Below are 15,453 nucleotides of genomic sequence, written 5' to 3'. Positions count from 1 at the left end.
TTTCAATAAAAATAAATAACAATGTTTAAAAGTAGATGAATATATGAGCTAGGAAGGAAGGTCTCACTCTGTGCCTTTTCCTAACACTTCCCCTCTTCCTCCAGCAGCCAGGCATGGCGCCACAGTAAGTTAAGTTGCCACATGTGATATTTACATCCCATATTGAAGAAGTGCTGGTTTAAGTCCTGGCTACTTAACTTCCAATCTGTTCTCTTGCTAATGTGTCTGGGAAAGAACAAAAGTTGGCTCATATAGTTTAGGCTCTGTCATTCACACAGGAGACCAGGCTGGGGCTTCAGGTGCTGGTCTGGCCCAGCCCTGGCTATTGCAGCCAAGGTGGAAAGAATCAGGAGACACAAGATCTGTCACTCTGCCTTTCAAATAAATAAATCATTTCATTTTAAAAGCGCATAATAGACCATTTTGGAGGCCCCTGGTCTTTCACTCAAAATCCAAAGTTTTATTCAAGAACCTCTTGAGTATTAATCAAAAATCTCCTACTAGCACCGCCACTCCCCACTCTGCAGCCGGTAACCTTCCAGACATGTGCATCCTGAAGTTTTCCCTCAAATATCTGCTTTGCAAAATATCCCAGAACTTTTTCCATCTGTTCTCCCCCTGCCAATTCAGGAGTCTGTATTGGTCCTTACAAACACTATAAACACACCGCAGTATTCCTGGATAGAATGATACACTTTCTGCTTTTAGATGTATTCATTTGAAATGCAAAATGAGAGAGATCTTTTACACAATGAATTATTCCCTCAAACGCTACCTACAGCAGGCACTAGATCAGGCCAAAAGCAGAAACTGTAGCTGAGTCTCCCAGATGGGAGACTGAAAGTCAAGCATTTGAGCCATCTTCTGCTGCTTTCCCTGAACGTTATAGGGACACACAAAGGAAAGCCTAATTGTCAAGACTGCAATATTCCTCTTGGATATGGAATATAGGTACCACAACCAACAACATGCACTCCCAGTGCATTTACTCACTCTCTCTCTCTCTCTCTCTCTCTCACACACACACACAGTTTTTGACAAGCAAGTCACAGAGAGAGACAATCTTCCATCTTCTAGCTCACTCCCCAAATGACTAGAATGGGGAACTAGACCAGCCCAAGCACAGAAGCCAGGAGATTCTTCCAGATCTCCTATGTGAGTGTAAGGAATTAAGGACTTGGGCCCTCCTCCACTGCTTTCCCAAGTGCATGAGCAGGGAGCTGGAGCACAACTGGAGCAGCTGGGACATGAACTCGCACCCACTTGGGATGCTGGCACTGCGGACAGCAGCTTCACCTGCTACACCACAGCACTGACCCAGTACATTTCTTCTGACAGATGAATAATTTATGCCAAATCTTTAAATCATTAAATACTGGGGGGGAGGGTCTTCTGCAGCTATTCCTTTCTAATTTCCTAAGATATTATCACTTCAAACTGCTTACAATTTGTTGAACATAAAGTTTGTTTTCAGCAAAAGGAAAAAAAGGACCTCCAGGGGGGTCCTCTTTTAAAATTTTACACAAGGGCAAGGCACGATAGCCTAGTGGTTAAAAGTCCTCGCCTTGAATGCCCGGGATCCCATATGGGCGCCAGTTCTAATCCCGGCAGCCCCGCTTCCCATCCAGCTCCCTGCTTGTGGCCTGGGAAAGCAGTTGAGGCCCTGCACCTACGTGGGAGACTTGGAAGAGCTCCAAGAGCTCCTGGATCCTGGCTTCGGATCAGTGCAGCACCAGTTGCTGCGGCCACTTGGGGAGTGAACCATCAAATGGAAGATGTTTCTCCTTCTCTCCTCTTCTCTCTATATATGTATCTGACTTTGCAATAAAAATAAATAAATCTTACAAAATCAAACCTGGATCTTTCTTCTTATCTAGATTGAGCTGTCCTCATCTGCCCCTCTTATGCAATGTCCATTTGTTCCACTGTCTAACTCTCTGAAATCAGTGGTTCTTTAATTCCTCATGTATTGCTCTCAAGATCACTTCCTAACTAAACCCATTTTAGGGATTTTAAGACAAACAAATGTAAAGTAATTCTGAATTTCTGATTTTATGAATTTCTGAATTCACTCACGGCTGAAAAGCTGTGAACCTCGCCTGTGTATCTCTGTACATGAGATGTAAGCCACGGTACTGTACTCACCACGCCTTCTTTCCCATCGCAAGATAAATGCACAACTCTGAAAACATCACATTCAAGTGCCAGAGAACTAAGAAGTCCTTTACAAAGGTCATCATTGCATTCCCAAGAGTCCTGAAGAGTCAGTTTTTTAAAATAAGAAACTGGGGTCACATGGCACCAGCTCCTGTACCACCTGCTCCATCTCTGATCTAGCGCCCGCTAATGCACCTGGGAGAGCAGTGGCAAGCAGCCAAGTGCTTGTGTCCCTGCATCCATGTGAGAGATCTGGAAGAAGTTCTTGGCTCCTAGCTTTAAAAACAGCGGACTGGCACAGTAGCCTAGTGGCTAAAGTCCTTGTCTTGCATGTGCCAGGATCATATATGGGCACCAGTTAGTATCCCAGCTGCTCCACTTCCCATCCAGCTTCCTGCTTGTGGCCTGGGAAAGCAGTAGAGGACTGCCAAAAGCCTTGGTACCCGGCACCCATGTGGGAGATCCAGAAGAAGCTCCTGGCTTCAGATCAGCTCAGTTCCAGCCATTGTGGCTAACTGGGAATCGAACCAACAGATAGAAGATCTTCCTATCTCTGCTTTACTCTGTAACTCTGTCTTTCCAATTTAAAAAAAGTAAATCTTTAAAAGACATACCAAAAAATGAGATCTCTACAGTTTAACCAGTTTGCCCAAGTTCAGAGAACCATATGCTCTTCCCCAGTGAGAAGACACCACTGGCCTTCCCCCACCACATCACCCCACCCTGTGCTGAGCTGTTACCCTAACCTCACAGAGTTAATAGTATGTCTAAGCCTGCCTCATTTTCTCCAAAACTGGGTAATAAAAATCAACTACTACCAGGAGCTTTAGCTGTCACTGTTAATGATGGCCTTGGCCATCGATAGTCTTAACCTAACATGGGCTCAAACTTACTACGGGTACTTAGTCCCGTACCTCTTAATTACCCTAGCAGAGGGCATCCTCACCACAGCTCTCAACTCCATATGGTGGGTTCTGGGAGCACAGCCATTCCCATTTACCACCAGAGGCAGAGCAGTGGGCAGATCCCAAAAGGAATCTGGGGCTCAAGTCTTCTCAGCCATCCACATCTCCACCTGCTAAATGACATGAACTGCAGAAGGCTGAGGAGAACACATGGAAAATGACAGTGGCTCCACCAGACACCCTTCTAGGCCCTGCCCCAATACCATGTGGCCTCACACTGGAGCCTCTTTAATCCCAAACAGCTTGCATCTTCTCCCCCACACCACGGGGCTTCACACTTACCTGGGCTCCTGCTGCCCCTTCAGCTTTCTCCATGCTGACTGTCTGTAACTACCCCTGCTGTGTCTGGGCCCAGGCCAAGCCCAAGGCCTCGCTGTGCTACCTGTACCATCCCATACATCCCACACAGCTTGCCATGGGTTGAAAATATTCACTTGCAGCAGTGACAGTCCCCCATGAGGATCACTGCTCCACCACCCAGAGATTCAGACAGAACAAGATCAAAGTCACCGGCCTCCTTGAAATTTTCAGCCCAGGTCTGACCCCACCATGGAACCAACTGTGAACACAGGCACTCAAACCACACTTGGAAAACTAAAACTTCTTATAAAGCTGTAAGGAGGAATTTATTCCTGAAATTCCACACAGAAATGGGTAGTGGTGTGCCTATCTGTGCACACATAGAAATGGAAATGAAAAATTTCAACCGGGTCTGGCACAATGGCTCAGTAGCTAAATCCTCACCTTGTACATTCCCAGGATTCCATATGGGCACTGGTTCATGTGCCAGCTGCTCCACTTCCCAGCCAGCTCTCCCTGCTTGTGGCCTCAGAAAGCAGTAGAGGATAGCCTTGGAACCTTGTACAGATGTGAGAGACCTGGGAAAGCTCCTGGCTCCTGGCTTTGGATTAGCTCAGTTCTGGCTGGTGCAGCCACTTGAAGAGTGAACCAGCAGCAGACAAAAGATCTGTATCTCCTTCTCTGCAAATCTGCTTCGGATAAATCGTTTAAAAAAAAACAACATTGGGCCCGGCGCGGTGGCACAGTGGTTAAGGTCCTCGCCTTGCACGCCCGGGATCCCATATGGGCACCGGTTCTAATCCCAGCAGCCCTGCTTCCCATCCAGCTCCCCGCTTGTGGCCTGGGAAAGCAGTCAAGGACAGCCCAAAGCTTTGAGACCCTGCACCCGCGCGGGAGACCCAGAAGAGGCTCCTGGCTTCGGATCAGCATAGTATCGGCCGTTGTGCTCACTTGGGGAGTGAATCATCGGACGGAAGATCTTCTTCTCTGTCTCTCCTCCTCTCTGTATATCTCACTTTGTAATAAAATAAATAAATAAATAAATCTTAGGAAAAAAAAAAAAACCTTCACCTTGAACATGCCAGGGTCCTTTATGGGCAGCAGTTCATGTCCCAGCCACTCCACTTCCCACCCTGCTCCCAGCTTGCAGCTATTTGGGGAGTGAACCAATAGATGGATAATCTCTCCTGTCTCTCTGTAACTTAGCTTTTCAATTAATAAAAATCTTTTTTAAAAAGAAAAAGCTATTACATGCTTACTGTAAATAACAAAACCCACCTCTCTCCAGTAAGATCTGTGCTTTCACCACCAGCTCTGATCCCAGTCAGCTACATCTACCCAGGCCCAACCTCTGAGTCTCAAAGGCAAAGAAAACAGCGGCCACTGGAGCAGCCACTGCCCAACACTGTGTTGGGGCCTCACACCTGGGCTGCAGGTCCCCATGAAGTACCACTTCCATCCCAAGCCACAGCCCCTCAGTGTCTTCTCCCTTCAACAATGCCATGCATCTGGTTCAATGGAGCAAGGCTTCAAACCCTGACCTAAAGGCTCCATCTCACCTTCTTGCAGAGACTCTTCAGAGAAACAGAAAAACGGGGTTCCTAATCAAAGTTTCAGTATGATTTTCCCTTTCTAGGCTCCTCAATGAGATCTAAAGTTAGAGAGACTTCCTTGTGCAAGCCAGGGCCCTCCCAAACTCGATAAGGAGCTGGGCCAGAGAGGGGCCTCCCTGCGCCCCCATGGACTCCGCTCCATACACCCCTACCTCTTTTACAACCCAGGAGCCCATCCCCATGAGTCAGTCACTCTCCCCAGACAAAGCCCTTGAGTTTCCCTCCCTGTGCCCTCTGTCCTACCTCTTATCTCCTTTGGTCCCCTTTCACCTCTGCAATTCATTCACAGGAAGGCGAAACTGCTAAAACATACCTCAAAGCCAAAAAGTCTCATTTTCTATGTTAAAACAGGATGCAAGCGTTGGTGTTGTGGTACAGTCCATAAAACCACCATCTGCAACGCTAGCTTTGAATCCTGTCTCTCTGCTTCTGATCCAGCTTCCTGCTCATCACCTGGGAAGACAGCAACTGATGACAAGATGCTTGGACACCTGTCACAGAGGCAAGGAGACCCAGATGGAGTTCCAGGCTCCTGGGTTCAGCCTGGCCAGCACTGATCATCGTGAGCATTTGGGGAGGAAATCATCAGATAGAAGCTCATTCTGTCTCTGCTTCATCTCCCTATCTCTGCCTTTAAAACCAGGAAGGAAGGCAGGAAGGCAGGAAGGCAGGAAGGCAGGAAGGCAGGCAGGATGGAAGGAAGGCAGGAAGGAAGGCAGGAAGGAAGGAAGGAAGGAAGGAAGGCCAGGTTACCTGAATGTCCTTCCATGATCAACCCCAATTCCAAGCACATTTCCCTCCATTTTGGAGGAAGTTCCTGGCTCTTGGCTCCGGATCGGCACAGACCAGCACGTGCAGACTGAACACCACCCCCATTTGCTTATTAATCCCTGTAAAACCACAACCTGGCGCTGGTATTCCACATGGGAGATGACCCCTCCTCTTCCTCCACAGACTTTCTTCACTCACCTCTCTAAGTAACCAGTGCCTGCTATCTGCTACCAAAGCACCCTCACTCACCCTTCACTGGTCTCTGTCCTCTTGGGCCCAGGCTCCAACCTCTGTGATTTCACCCAGTCCCGAGACTTCAAATTCCACAAACTAAAACTCCCCCGGGGTTTTTACTGCACTCCCTCTTTCCCCTTACCCCAGACTGGTATGTACAAATATCTTCTCAACTTCTTTAACTTTTATTTATTTTGGGCCTGGCGTGGTGGCGCAGTGGTTAAGGTCCTCGCCTTGCACGCCTGGGATCCCATATAGGCGCCGGTTCTAATCCTGGCGGCCCCGCTTCCCATCCAGTTCCCTGCCTGTGGCCCGGGAAGGCAGTCGAGGATGGCCCAAGGCTTTGGGAGCTGTATGGGAAGTGGAGCAGCCGGGATATGAACCGCCACCCATATGGGATCCCGGGAATGTGCAAGGTGAGAACTTCAGCTGCTAGGTTACTGCACTGAGCCCTCCACTTCTTAATTTAAAGTTTAATAAGCATTGTGATCTAGCAGGTAAAGTAGCTGCCTGCAGCACCAGCATCCTACATGCGCAGCAGTCTGAGTCCTAGCTGCTCCACTTCCAATCTGGCTCCCTGTGACCGCACCTGGGAAAGCAACGAAAGACGGCCCAAGTGTTTGGGCTCGAGCTCCCACGTGGGAGATCAAGATGAAGCTCTCAGCTCCTGACTTCAGCCTCTGGCCAGGCCTAAACCACAGCAGGCTGTCAGAGTACATCACTGGATGAGAATGCTGTCCCTCCCTCTCTCTCAAATAAATGATTCTATTTAAAGGACAGATTCAACAGCAGAACACGGTTACTTGTCTGAGTCTCCATCAGTGCAGATTCCAGCAAAAGAGACCTGTGTTCTGGTGCACAGGACAGTGGGTAGATGGCTGAGCAGCAGGCACGCAGCATCATCTATACAGATCTTCTAGAGACTGGAGGAGGACACGAGCAGTGGCTTCAGAATGCTCGGAACATAAAATACCTGAGTAGTGAAGATCTGTGATGGACTAGGTGAAGGAGATCAGACGAGCAGAGGGACAGGATGACTCAGCCGCAGCAAGTGGCTGGGAGACGATGCCATCTGTCAGAGTGGTGACTCCTGCGGAGGGAAACTCAGGTGCCACTGGGAGCTGTGCCCTTCAGCATTTTGTTTCTAAGACTTAGGGAAATTTTTTTTTGAAAGGACAATTACGTGAAAGGCATACTTACAGAGAGGAGAGATAAAGAGCACTTCCATGGGTTACTTTATTCCATAGATGGTTACAAAGGCTAAGACTGGGCCAGGCCAAAACCAGGAGCTTCACCCCAATCTCCTTCGCGGGAACTGGGGCCATCCTTGCTGCTTTCCCAGGTACATTAGCAGGGAGCAAAACTGGAAGTGGAGCAGCTGGGACTCGAACTGGCTCCCATCAGGGATGTAATTACTTGCACCATCTCAGCTGCATCCCAGTGTCTCCATCAATTCCAGGAAGTTGGGACTGAGGGTAGAACTGGATCTTAAATCCATGTGGGGCACTGCTAGCTCAAACACGTGGTCACGGAGTTAGCCTGTAAGAGAACTAGCCGGAGCTGGCATTGCGAGGCAGCTGGGCTCAGTCACCGCCTGTGAAGTCGGTATTCCATTGGAGCACAAGCTGGGCTCCTGGCTACTCCACTTCCGATCCTGCTCCCTGCTATCAAGCCTTGGAAAGCAGCACCAAGTGGCCCCAAGTCCTTGAGCTACTGGCTCTCCAGGTAGGAAGTTCAGGTGAAATTCCTGGTGGCCAACTTCAGCCTTGCCAATCCCTGGCCATTGCATTCATTCAGGGCATGGAGCAAAGAGGAAAGCTCTAGGCCCGGCACTGTAGCCTAGCGGCTAACGTCCTCACCTTGAACACGGCAGGATCCTACATAGGCACCGGTTCTAATCCTGGCAGCCCTGCTTCCCATCCAACTCCCTGCTTGTAGCCTAGAAAAGCAGTTGAGGCTGACTCAACGCCTTGGGACCCTGCATCCACATGAGAGACCCAGAAGAGGCTCTGAACTCCTGACTTCAGACCGGCCCAGTTCTGGCCATTGTGGCCGCTTAGGGAGTGAACCATCAGACTGAAGAGCTTCCTCTCTGTCTCTCCTCCTCTCTGTATATCTGACTTTACAATAAAAATAACTTTAAAAAAAAAAAAAAGGAAAACTAAAATAAAATAAAAAATAAAAAGAGGAAAACAGTTTCTGCCTCTTAAATAAATGAATAAAAGGGGCCTAGTGGCTTCCATTGTCCTTGGGGATAGTCAGTCCCTGTGCCAGAAAAAAAAAGTTCAGGATACTACTGAGGGAAGAAGCCCAGCCTGTGGAGAACAGCCCCAAGCACCAAAGGGCCAGATCCGCCAGTGAAGCCTTCTTGGGAATCTTCTCCAGGTTCAGTGAATGACCCAGGGCAGAAGCAGCCTGCTAACAGCATCCTGAGAGAGCGAGGTGCCACACTGAGCCTCCACGTTTCGGGGCTGCTTTGGTGTGCAGCAGCAGTTAATGGAAACACCATGCTCATAACTGCCCGCACGACTCCTGTCACATGCTCCGTGCACTCAGTCCTCCCTGTTCTCCCTGCGCCACCAGAGTCCTCCAAGAACACAGCGGCAATCACTTCAAACATTTCCTATCAAGTTAAACGGTCTCAGGATAATTCTCTAAAATATGTACAGTTTATGTACTGAGTATTACTCTTCAGGGCAATAAAATTCACATGCTGTATTAATATTTATAACTGTTTATTTACCAATACTGAACTCTTGCCAAACAGCAATTTCAGACCCTGATAAATTACACCCTCAGTTTAATGGGGTACTCAAAACTACGCGTGCCACCCGCCTGCAAGCAAAATCCTGGCAGCCCAAGCCAACTGGTAAAGAGCCGATTTTCAGGGCAGAGAGCGGATCCCACTCCTCAGCCATCGCTACCACACTGCCACCTCCTGCCTGATGACTCCAGGAGCTTGAATCAGAGGCCAAAGCCTGGCTAAGAATAGCACGGCGAATCATCTTTCCGCCTCTCCTTCCTCCCGGGCCCAAACGAACTGCCAGAGACTGAGCAAGGCAATTTGTACCTTTTGAAAACACAGTTACTCTAGAGTAGCTATAGCCTGAGTGTTGCTTAGGACAGTAGTAACTGGGCCACTTGAACTCACAATCTTAATCCTCCATTGAGAGCCTCAGGGCAGCACTGTGGTGAGTGAATAAAACCACTACCAGCAGCAACATCCACTTCTGATCTGGCTCCCTGCTATTGATTTGGGAAAGCAGTGGACTTGGGGCCCTGTATTCATGTGGAAGATCAGGAAGAAGCTCCCAGTTTCCAAACAGCCCAGCTCTGGCTGCTGCAGCCATTCGGGAAGCGAACCAACAGAAGCTGTCTCTCCCACTCTGTAACTCTTACGACTTTCAAATGAAATACATAAACCTTTAAAAGAGAAAATTTCAAAGCACAGCAAAGATCACTTCCCTCTTAATTTCTGTCCAAGACGTGCAAAAGCAAACGAGTTACCTCAAGATTCATGAAAACTCAAGTCAAGCTCTTTTACAGGGAAAACCCCAGATGTCTGTAATGGCCGAGGATGTTTTTTTGAAGTCTTCACCAACGACTGGTTTCAAGCACAGCGGCAAAACCTCAGAACAAAATACGCCCTTCATGGCGTATCAGAGCAGCCTGCGGCCTCACCAGAGAATGCTAGTGCTCACACAAATCAAGAGGAAAGCTTCCAGAAACAGAGCCCCAGACTCTCAAACCCCCAACAAGCACATGCCACACTCCTCAGGCTCCAGGCACACACCTCACTTCTGAGTCCAACGCACTGCCATGTCCAGGAACTGCTCACTGGGACTCACAGAACTGGCAAAATTTCTACTAGGGGCAGGGTAGGCACTGGCTTAGTGGTGAAGCCGATCACGTCTGAGTTACAGTGCCTGTGTCCCATCCCTGGCTCCAGCCCTCCACCCCACCCAGTTCCAGCTTCCTGCTGATGCGCACCCTGGGAGACAGCAACTAAGGGCTCAAAGCAGCGAGGTCTCTGCCACTCACATGGAGACCCGACAGTTTCCAGTGCCTAGCTCCCCCACCCTGACAGCTACGGGCATTTGGGGAGTTCCTGGGTAGACAGATGGGCGAACTCACCGATATGCTTACACCCTACAAGGGCCAAAGGAAGAATAGCATTCCAAATCCTTTCTTAATGTATTGAGATTTTATTAAAACAAACCACAAACCTCTCCAGCTTCAACCAGTCAGGCATTGCTGATCTTAAAGCTAACCACAGGAGGTTTGCCCCCAGTTACAATCCTCACCAGTCTAGAGAAAGCTTTCACCCATTCAGAAACTCAAGTCTCTGCAGGTGTGAGAAAGTCTCCAAGTCATCAGCCTCCCCTTAACTGCACTGATAAGGAGCAGCTAACCACACCTGTGCTAAAGCGTTCACCATTTACAGCAGAGCCCCCCACCCCCCAGGTTAGGAGTCCTGGCAGTGGGCACACAGCTGGCCAGGTGTCACAGTACTCTATACTTAACAGCTACTGCAAGGCGACACTACCTCCTCAGGAGCCTCTTTAGTGTGCTCACTTTAACCCCCACCTCCCAGATTTTCAGGATGCTGTACCCAATTTGTATGCTAAACGCAAGATTCTCACATGAAAAGTAATTTTAAAAGTTCGTTTCCTTTTTTAAGGAAGCAAAATAAACATGGACCTTTAAGTTTAGGCACCACTCACTGTAGGCTTCCAAAGTTCTCTTCAAAGCTGAAACAGTAACAGTAAGTTTTCTCTCCTTTACCTAAACCATTTCAGCTATCCATAATCCCAATCAACACTAACAACTGAATCATGAGGAAGTCCCATTGCAAACTGTAAACATCTGAAGATGGGAGACATGATTTTCATAATTCTAAAAAGCCATGGAAATTGAACTAAAACCACCATCTTCTCAGTTGCCCAGCGTCAGCGAATTTCCCCTTCCCTCTCATGCCCAACAGCCCACAACACAACACCACATCAGTACTATTTATAAAATCACACAGCAAAGTCCACAAATTCACCAGCCGCTCTTCCAATCAAATTCAGCTACAGTCTTTCAAAGTTACAACTAAGTCCACACTCACCCAGACCTCCAGGGAAGAAGCTGGACAGATGCAAGCCCACACCTGGGGGGGGGAGGGAGTGAAGAAGCCCACCACAAGCACTGTCCTTTGTGTGCCCCTAGGGGCAGGCAGGGGGTTCTCCAGAGCTGGGGGAGGCTGACACAATCTTCCCAAGGGGGGGGGGGGTTGTGTTTGAATGCAGAAAAGCCACATTCCTTCTACATTCCCCCAGGAGGCAAGTAATCTCTTCGGGAGCTAAGCTTGGTCTCCAGCAAGCTCAACAATGTCCTTCCTTGAAAGGGTCCCGCCCAGCTCCCCAGCTCCCTGGTAGCGGGAGCTAGACCAGCCTGCCATGCAGCCAAACGCCTCCAGGGCCCGCTCCCCTGTTCCCAGGCTGCAAGTTCACTCATCCCTCTCCCCAGCAGCCATCAGAAGGGGCACACTAGGCTCCCGACAAGCCTTGCACAGCAGGTAGAAAGGTCATGGCTGAACCTCTGTGGGAGCCACAATGACCGGTCTGAACGAAATGACTGCCAAGCATACAGCATTCCACTCTCACGTCCCACAAGCTTCCTTAGCGAAAAGTGGTCTACAGCTCTCAAATTTCTCTCATGGCCATCAGGTACCGGACACTGGCCATCTGGACCCTTCTCTGCCCTCTCCCAGAGCCTGGGCAGGCAATGGAACAGCTCAGATAAGGAAAACTACACCGCAACTCAGAGGGTTGGGTGTTAAGTGAAAGCAAACGGTAATACCAATTTCCAGTGAATTTCCTGGAGCAGAGAGAGGACTGACTCTTTTTAAGATCTCTGAATAAAAGCAAAGGATTTACAGTCCTTGATAGTTCTCTCAAATTAATGCTTTAAAAAATTCCAATGTATTTTACCCCTTCAGGCTGCTAGTGACACAATGTAATGCTAGTGTAAAAACCAGCTTCAAAATGTCAAAATGTTTACAAACTTGAAAAAGTTCCTCCCAGACACTTGCTGCCACTAACATGGCACCTTACATGCTTTCTCAAAGAGGAACTCCTGGCTGTAATAAAGTAACAGGGCTGGGCACAAATCTAAAGCAAGCAGTGGGCACCACATGACGCTTCCAAATTAACTCCCCACACATGGGAAGAAACCCACAACTTTGGAGAGGGAAAGCAGCGGTGAAGCCACTCAGGTGCCTCTGCATGTAGGTTAACCAGTCTACCTCAAACAAGACACTGCTTGTTTGCGTTTCAGAACGCTCCCCACCGTTCAAACACCAGTGCTTAAAAGATAACCATTTGCTTCCTTTCTTTCGGCACCTGACCAAAGCTAAGACACAATGGCTAACTCTGAAATCAGAATTTGTAGAAGGTCCTTTTTAATTATTTATTTTTTTGAGGTGCCCAGTTCACATGACAGACCTTTAAATTTCTTTACACGGGGGGCTATGACGTCTGTTTTTCAACTCCTGCTAGATTAGATCCACTGAGACACTTTTCGACACAAATGCAATTATTTTAGCATTTTTTGTTGTTTACATTACATGAAATGACCCCTTCCAACATTTCCAAACTGAATTCAATCGAATCGGTCACTCAAGATCCTTCTGCCTCATTGTCTTAAAGAAAAAGTAAGCACATATTTAAGAGAAATCCGCACAAACACTAAACAACTCACTCCTACAGACAAGATTCATGAAGATACCTTGCCCGGAACACAGCTGTGAGCCACTGTGGTTGATCCTGCACGCAGCACCGCAAGAACAACCGCACAGCAAACGCCTCGCCCACGCTGAGCCAGACACACAACCCCGCTTTCCATTCACTCCTAGCTAGGTTGTTTGGCCCGGGTTAGGAGTGCAGGCATGGGGGGGCGAGGGCGGCGGGGCACCACGGGGCCCACCCCGCAGGACCCGGGAAGGCCTGGGCTAGCCCGGACGCTACCCCGCAGGGCCCCAGAGCCTGGATCCGGCCTGCTCTAGAAAACACAGCCTGTTTGCCCAAAAGCGTCAAAGCCTGAGAGTCAGCAGGCAGGCACACTACAAAGTGGCACGCACCACACACGCTACTCAACAGCCCCGAACCCCCGTTTTCCCCACCCTGCTATCTGTGAGAAAATAATAATAATAATAATAATAATAATAAAGCAAAAATAAATACAATGCACAGACCCAGGAAGACGGGGGGGGGGGCGTCGGGGCTCCGAGAGAGACAAAGACTGGGGCGGCAGGGACCTGAGAATCTGTGGGGACAGAAAGGCCCTGCTGGGCTGGGAAGCCCCGACCCCCAGCATGGCCTGTGCGCTGGCAGGGGCAGAAGCATGCTCCGGGTGGGTAGAGTCGCCACACCTGGCCCCGGGGCGGGCCCTCCAGGTGCGTGTGGTCACCGGCGGTGGCCCACATCCCACGCGGACCTGAGTGTGATTTCCTGCAGCTGCACCTGGACCTGCTCGGCCCAGAGCCCCTACCCAGTCAGAGCCTAGCCAGAACCCCCTTGCATCACCGGCGGCGGCAGCACAATAAGCGAGCAGCTGGGGCCACCGGCGGCCCTTGGTCCCTGGTCCAGCACAACCCAATCCCTCCCCTCCTCTGCCCACCCTCTCCAAGCCCCCATTCGCAGAGGAGAAGCTGCCGGTTCAACGACAGCGCAGGGTGGGATACGTTCTCGGCTCCGTGGAGTCTCTGCTCCCAACAATGGGGCGGGAACAGAATAAAGCCGCTTACCTCTGCCTTTTGGGGACCGAGTGCTCAACTTCGATGGGTTTCCCGTGCAGTTCCGTTTTACCTGCGAGACACACGAGAGGTGCGTGAGGCGCCCGGTGGAGCTCAGCACCCCCAGAACCCCGCACCCTGGGCGGCGCCTCTGGCCGCCCCGAGACCCCGGCGAGGCTCAAAGCCCGCGCCGCCGCCGCCGCGCGCGCGTGGGCCGCGCGGGCCCCTCGGGAGCTAGGGGCCACTCAGCCAGCAGCCCAGCCCTCGGCCCTTTCTGCCTCCCAAGGGGACAACTTCCACCCCCACGTTGGACAAACTCGGGGGGTCGGGGCGAAGGGAGACCGAGAGCGGCGAAGCGCGCCCGCAGCGGCGGGGCCGAGCCGGTCGAAGAGACCCCGAGAGGCGACGAGCGAGCGCAGCCTTTCCGCCCCAGAGGCCGCCCGAGCCCACCTGCCCCCTTGGGCGCGTCGGCTAGGGCGAGGCACCAGCCCCACGGGCCCCCTCGGCAGCGGGGGCCGGCGGCGGCTAGCGCAGCGAGGAACGAGCAGAGAGCAAAGCCCGGAGGAAGGAAGGGCGAGCGAGCAGGCGTCCAGCGCGCGGCCCGAGCCGGGGCCTGGAACACGCGCCTGGGCCCGCGCGGAGCTTTCTTGACAGCGCGTCCGCACACTCCTCCACGCCCCTGGCCCGCGAGAGACCCCCGGGTTAGGGCAGCGGGAGTCGCGCCAAGGACCACCCCCAGGCGCTCGGGCCTCGTCCCCGGCGGCCTGAGGAGACACGGGGGTCCCGCAGAGTCGGAGCGCGGCGCGGCCAGGGCCGGGGCCCACCTGAAAGCGCCTCGATGGCCTTGAGGGCCCAGCCCTCGTCCGGGCAGTCCACGAAGGCGTAGCCCGCTTTCACCAGGAAGGGGCCCGACACCGGGATCTTGGCGTCCTTGAAGATACTTTCCAGGTCCGAGGGCGCCGCGTCCTCGCCCAGGTTCCCGATGTACAGTTTGTTCATCGTGAAGGAGGCTGATGGTGGTGGGGGAAGAGAACGTGGCTCGAAAGGAATTTTAAAAATTAAAAAAAAAAACAGGAAACAAAATGGGCAAGAAAACGAAAAATTAAAAACCAGCTGGGGGACGGTGGGGTCCACGACTTCTCGTAGTGGAGATTCGCGCAGCGCGAGCGCCGAGCCCGGGGGCCGGGGCGGAAACCAGCGTCAAAAGGCTCGTGGGTGCCCCTTTCTGGGTGTTTCCAAAAAAAAAAAAAAAAGAAAGAAAAGAAAAAAAAAAAAAAAGCAAAAGCCCGGCTCCGGCCCAGACGCATCCACGAGTCTTCCCAACTCCGAAGAGGAGGAGGAGGAGGCGGGACCAGCCGGGCGGGGGAGGGGAGCGGACGGGAAGGGAGGGGAGAGGAGGGGCGGCAACTCCTCGGCGCGCCCCCCCCAGGCCCCGGCCCCGGCCCCGGCCCCGGCAGCGCCGCGAAAATAGCGCCCGGCGCGAGCGCGGCGCCGCCTCCCCGCCAAGCGCCCGCGGGGCGGCGAGCAGGAGGGAGGCGCGCGCGGGCGGCGGCGGCGGAAAAATCCGCTCCGAGTGTCCGGCTTTTTTGAATGAGCCACGTGTTCCAGCTACAAATCAACGTCTCGTGAGGAATCC

General features: G+C 51.4%; 1 protein-coding gene across 3 annotated transcripts in view; it reads right to left on the bottom strand.

The window, feature by feature from the left end:
- IGF2BP3 (insulin like growth factor 2 mRNA binding protein 3) overlaps positions 1 to 14,952 on the bottom strand; it is a 106,839-nt gene extending 91,887 nt beyond the window's left edge. For 2 of the 3 annotated variants that reach the window (XM_040964976.1, XM_040964977.1), the window contains exons 1-2: positions 14,642 to 14,869; positions 13,830 to 13,890 (exon numbers count right to left, since the gene is read on the bottom strand). In XM_040964976.1, coding sequence (XP_040820910.1) covers positions 13,830 to 13,890; positions 14,642 to 14,816 — 236 coding nt within the window. In that variant the 5' untranslated portion in view covers positions 14,817 to 14,869. Of the gene's footprint in view, positions 1 to 13,829; positions 13,891 to 14,641 lie in introns of all 3 variants that reach the window. The other variant, XM_040964978.1, reaches the window with a different exon arrangement.
- Between the last annotated feature and the right edge of the window lie 501 nt (positions 14,953 to 15,453).

Source organism: Ochotona curzoniae, unplaced genomic scaffold (assembly GCF_017591425.1).
Source record: "Ochotona curzoniae isolate NIBS_2020 unplaced genomic scaffold, NIBS_Ocur_1.0 scaffold_3835, whole genome shotgun sequence".
NCBI lineage: Eukaryota > Metazoa > Chordata > Mammalia > Lagomorpha > Ochotonidae > Ochotona > Ochotona curzoniae.
The sequence above is the reverse complement of the archived record's forward strand: the minus strand, read 5'-3'. Positions and strand labels throughout refer to the sequence as shown.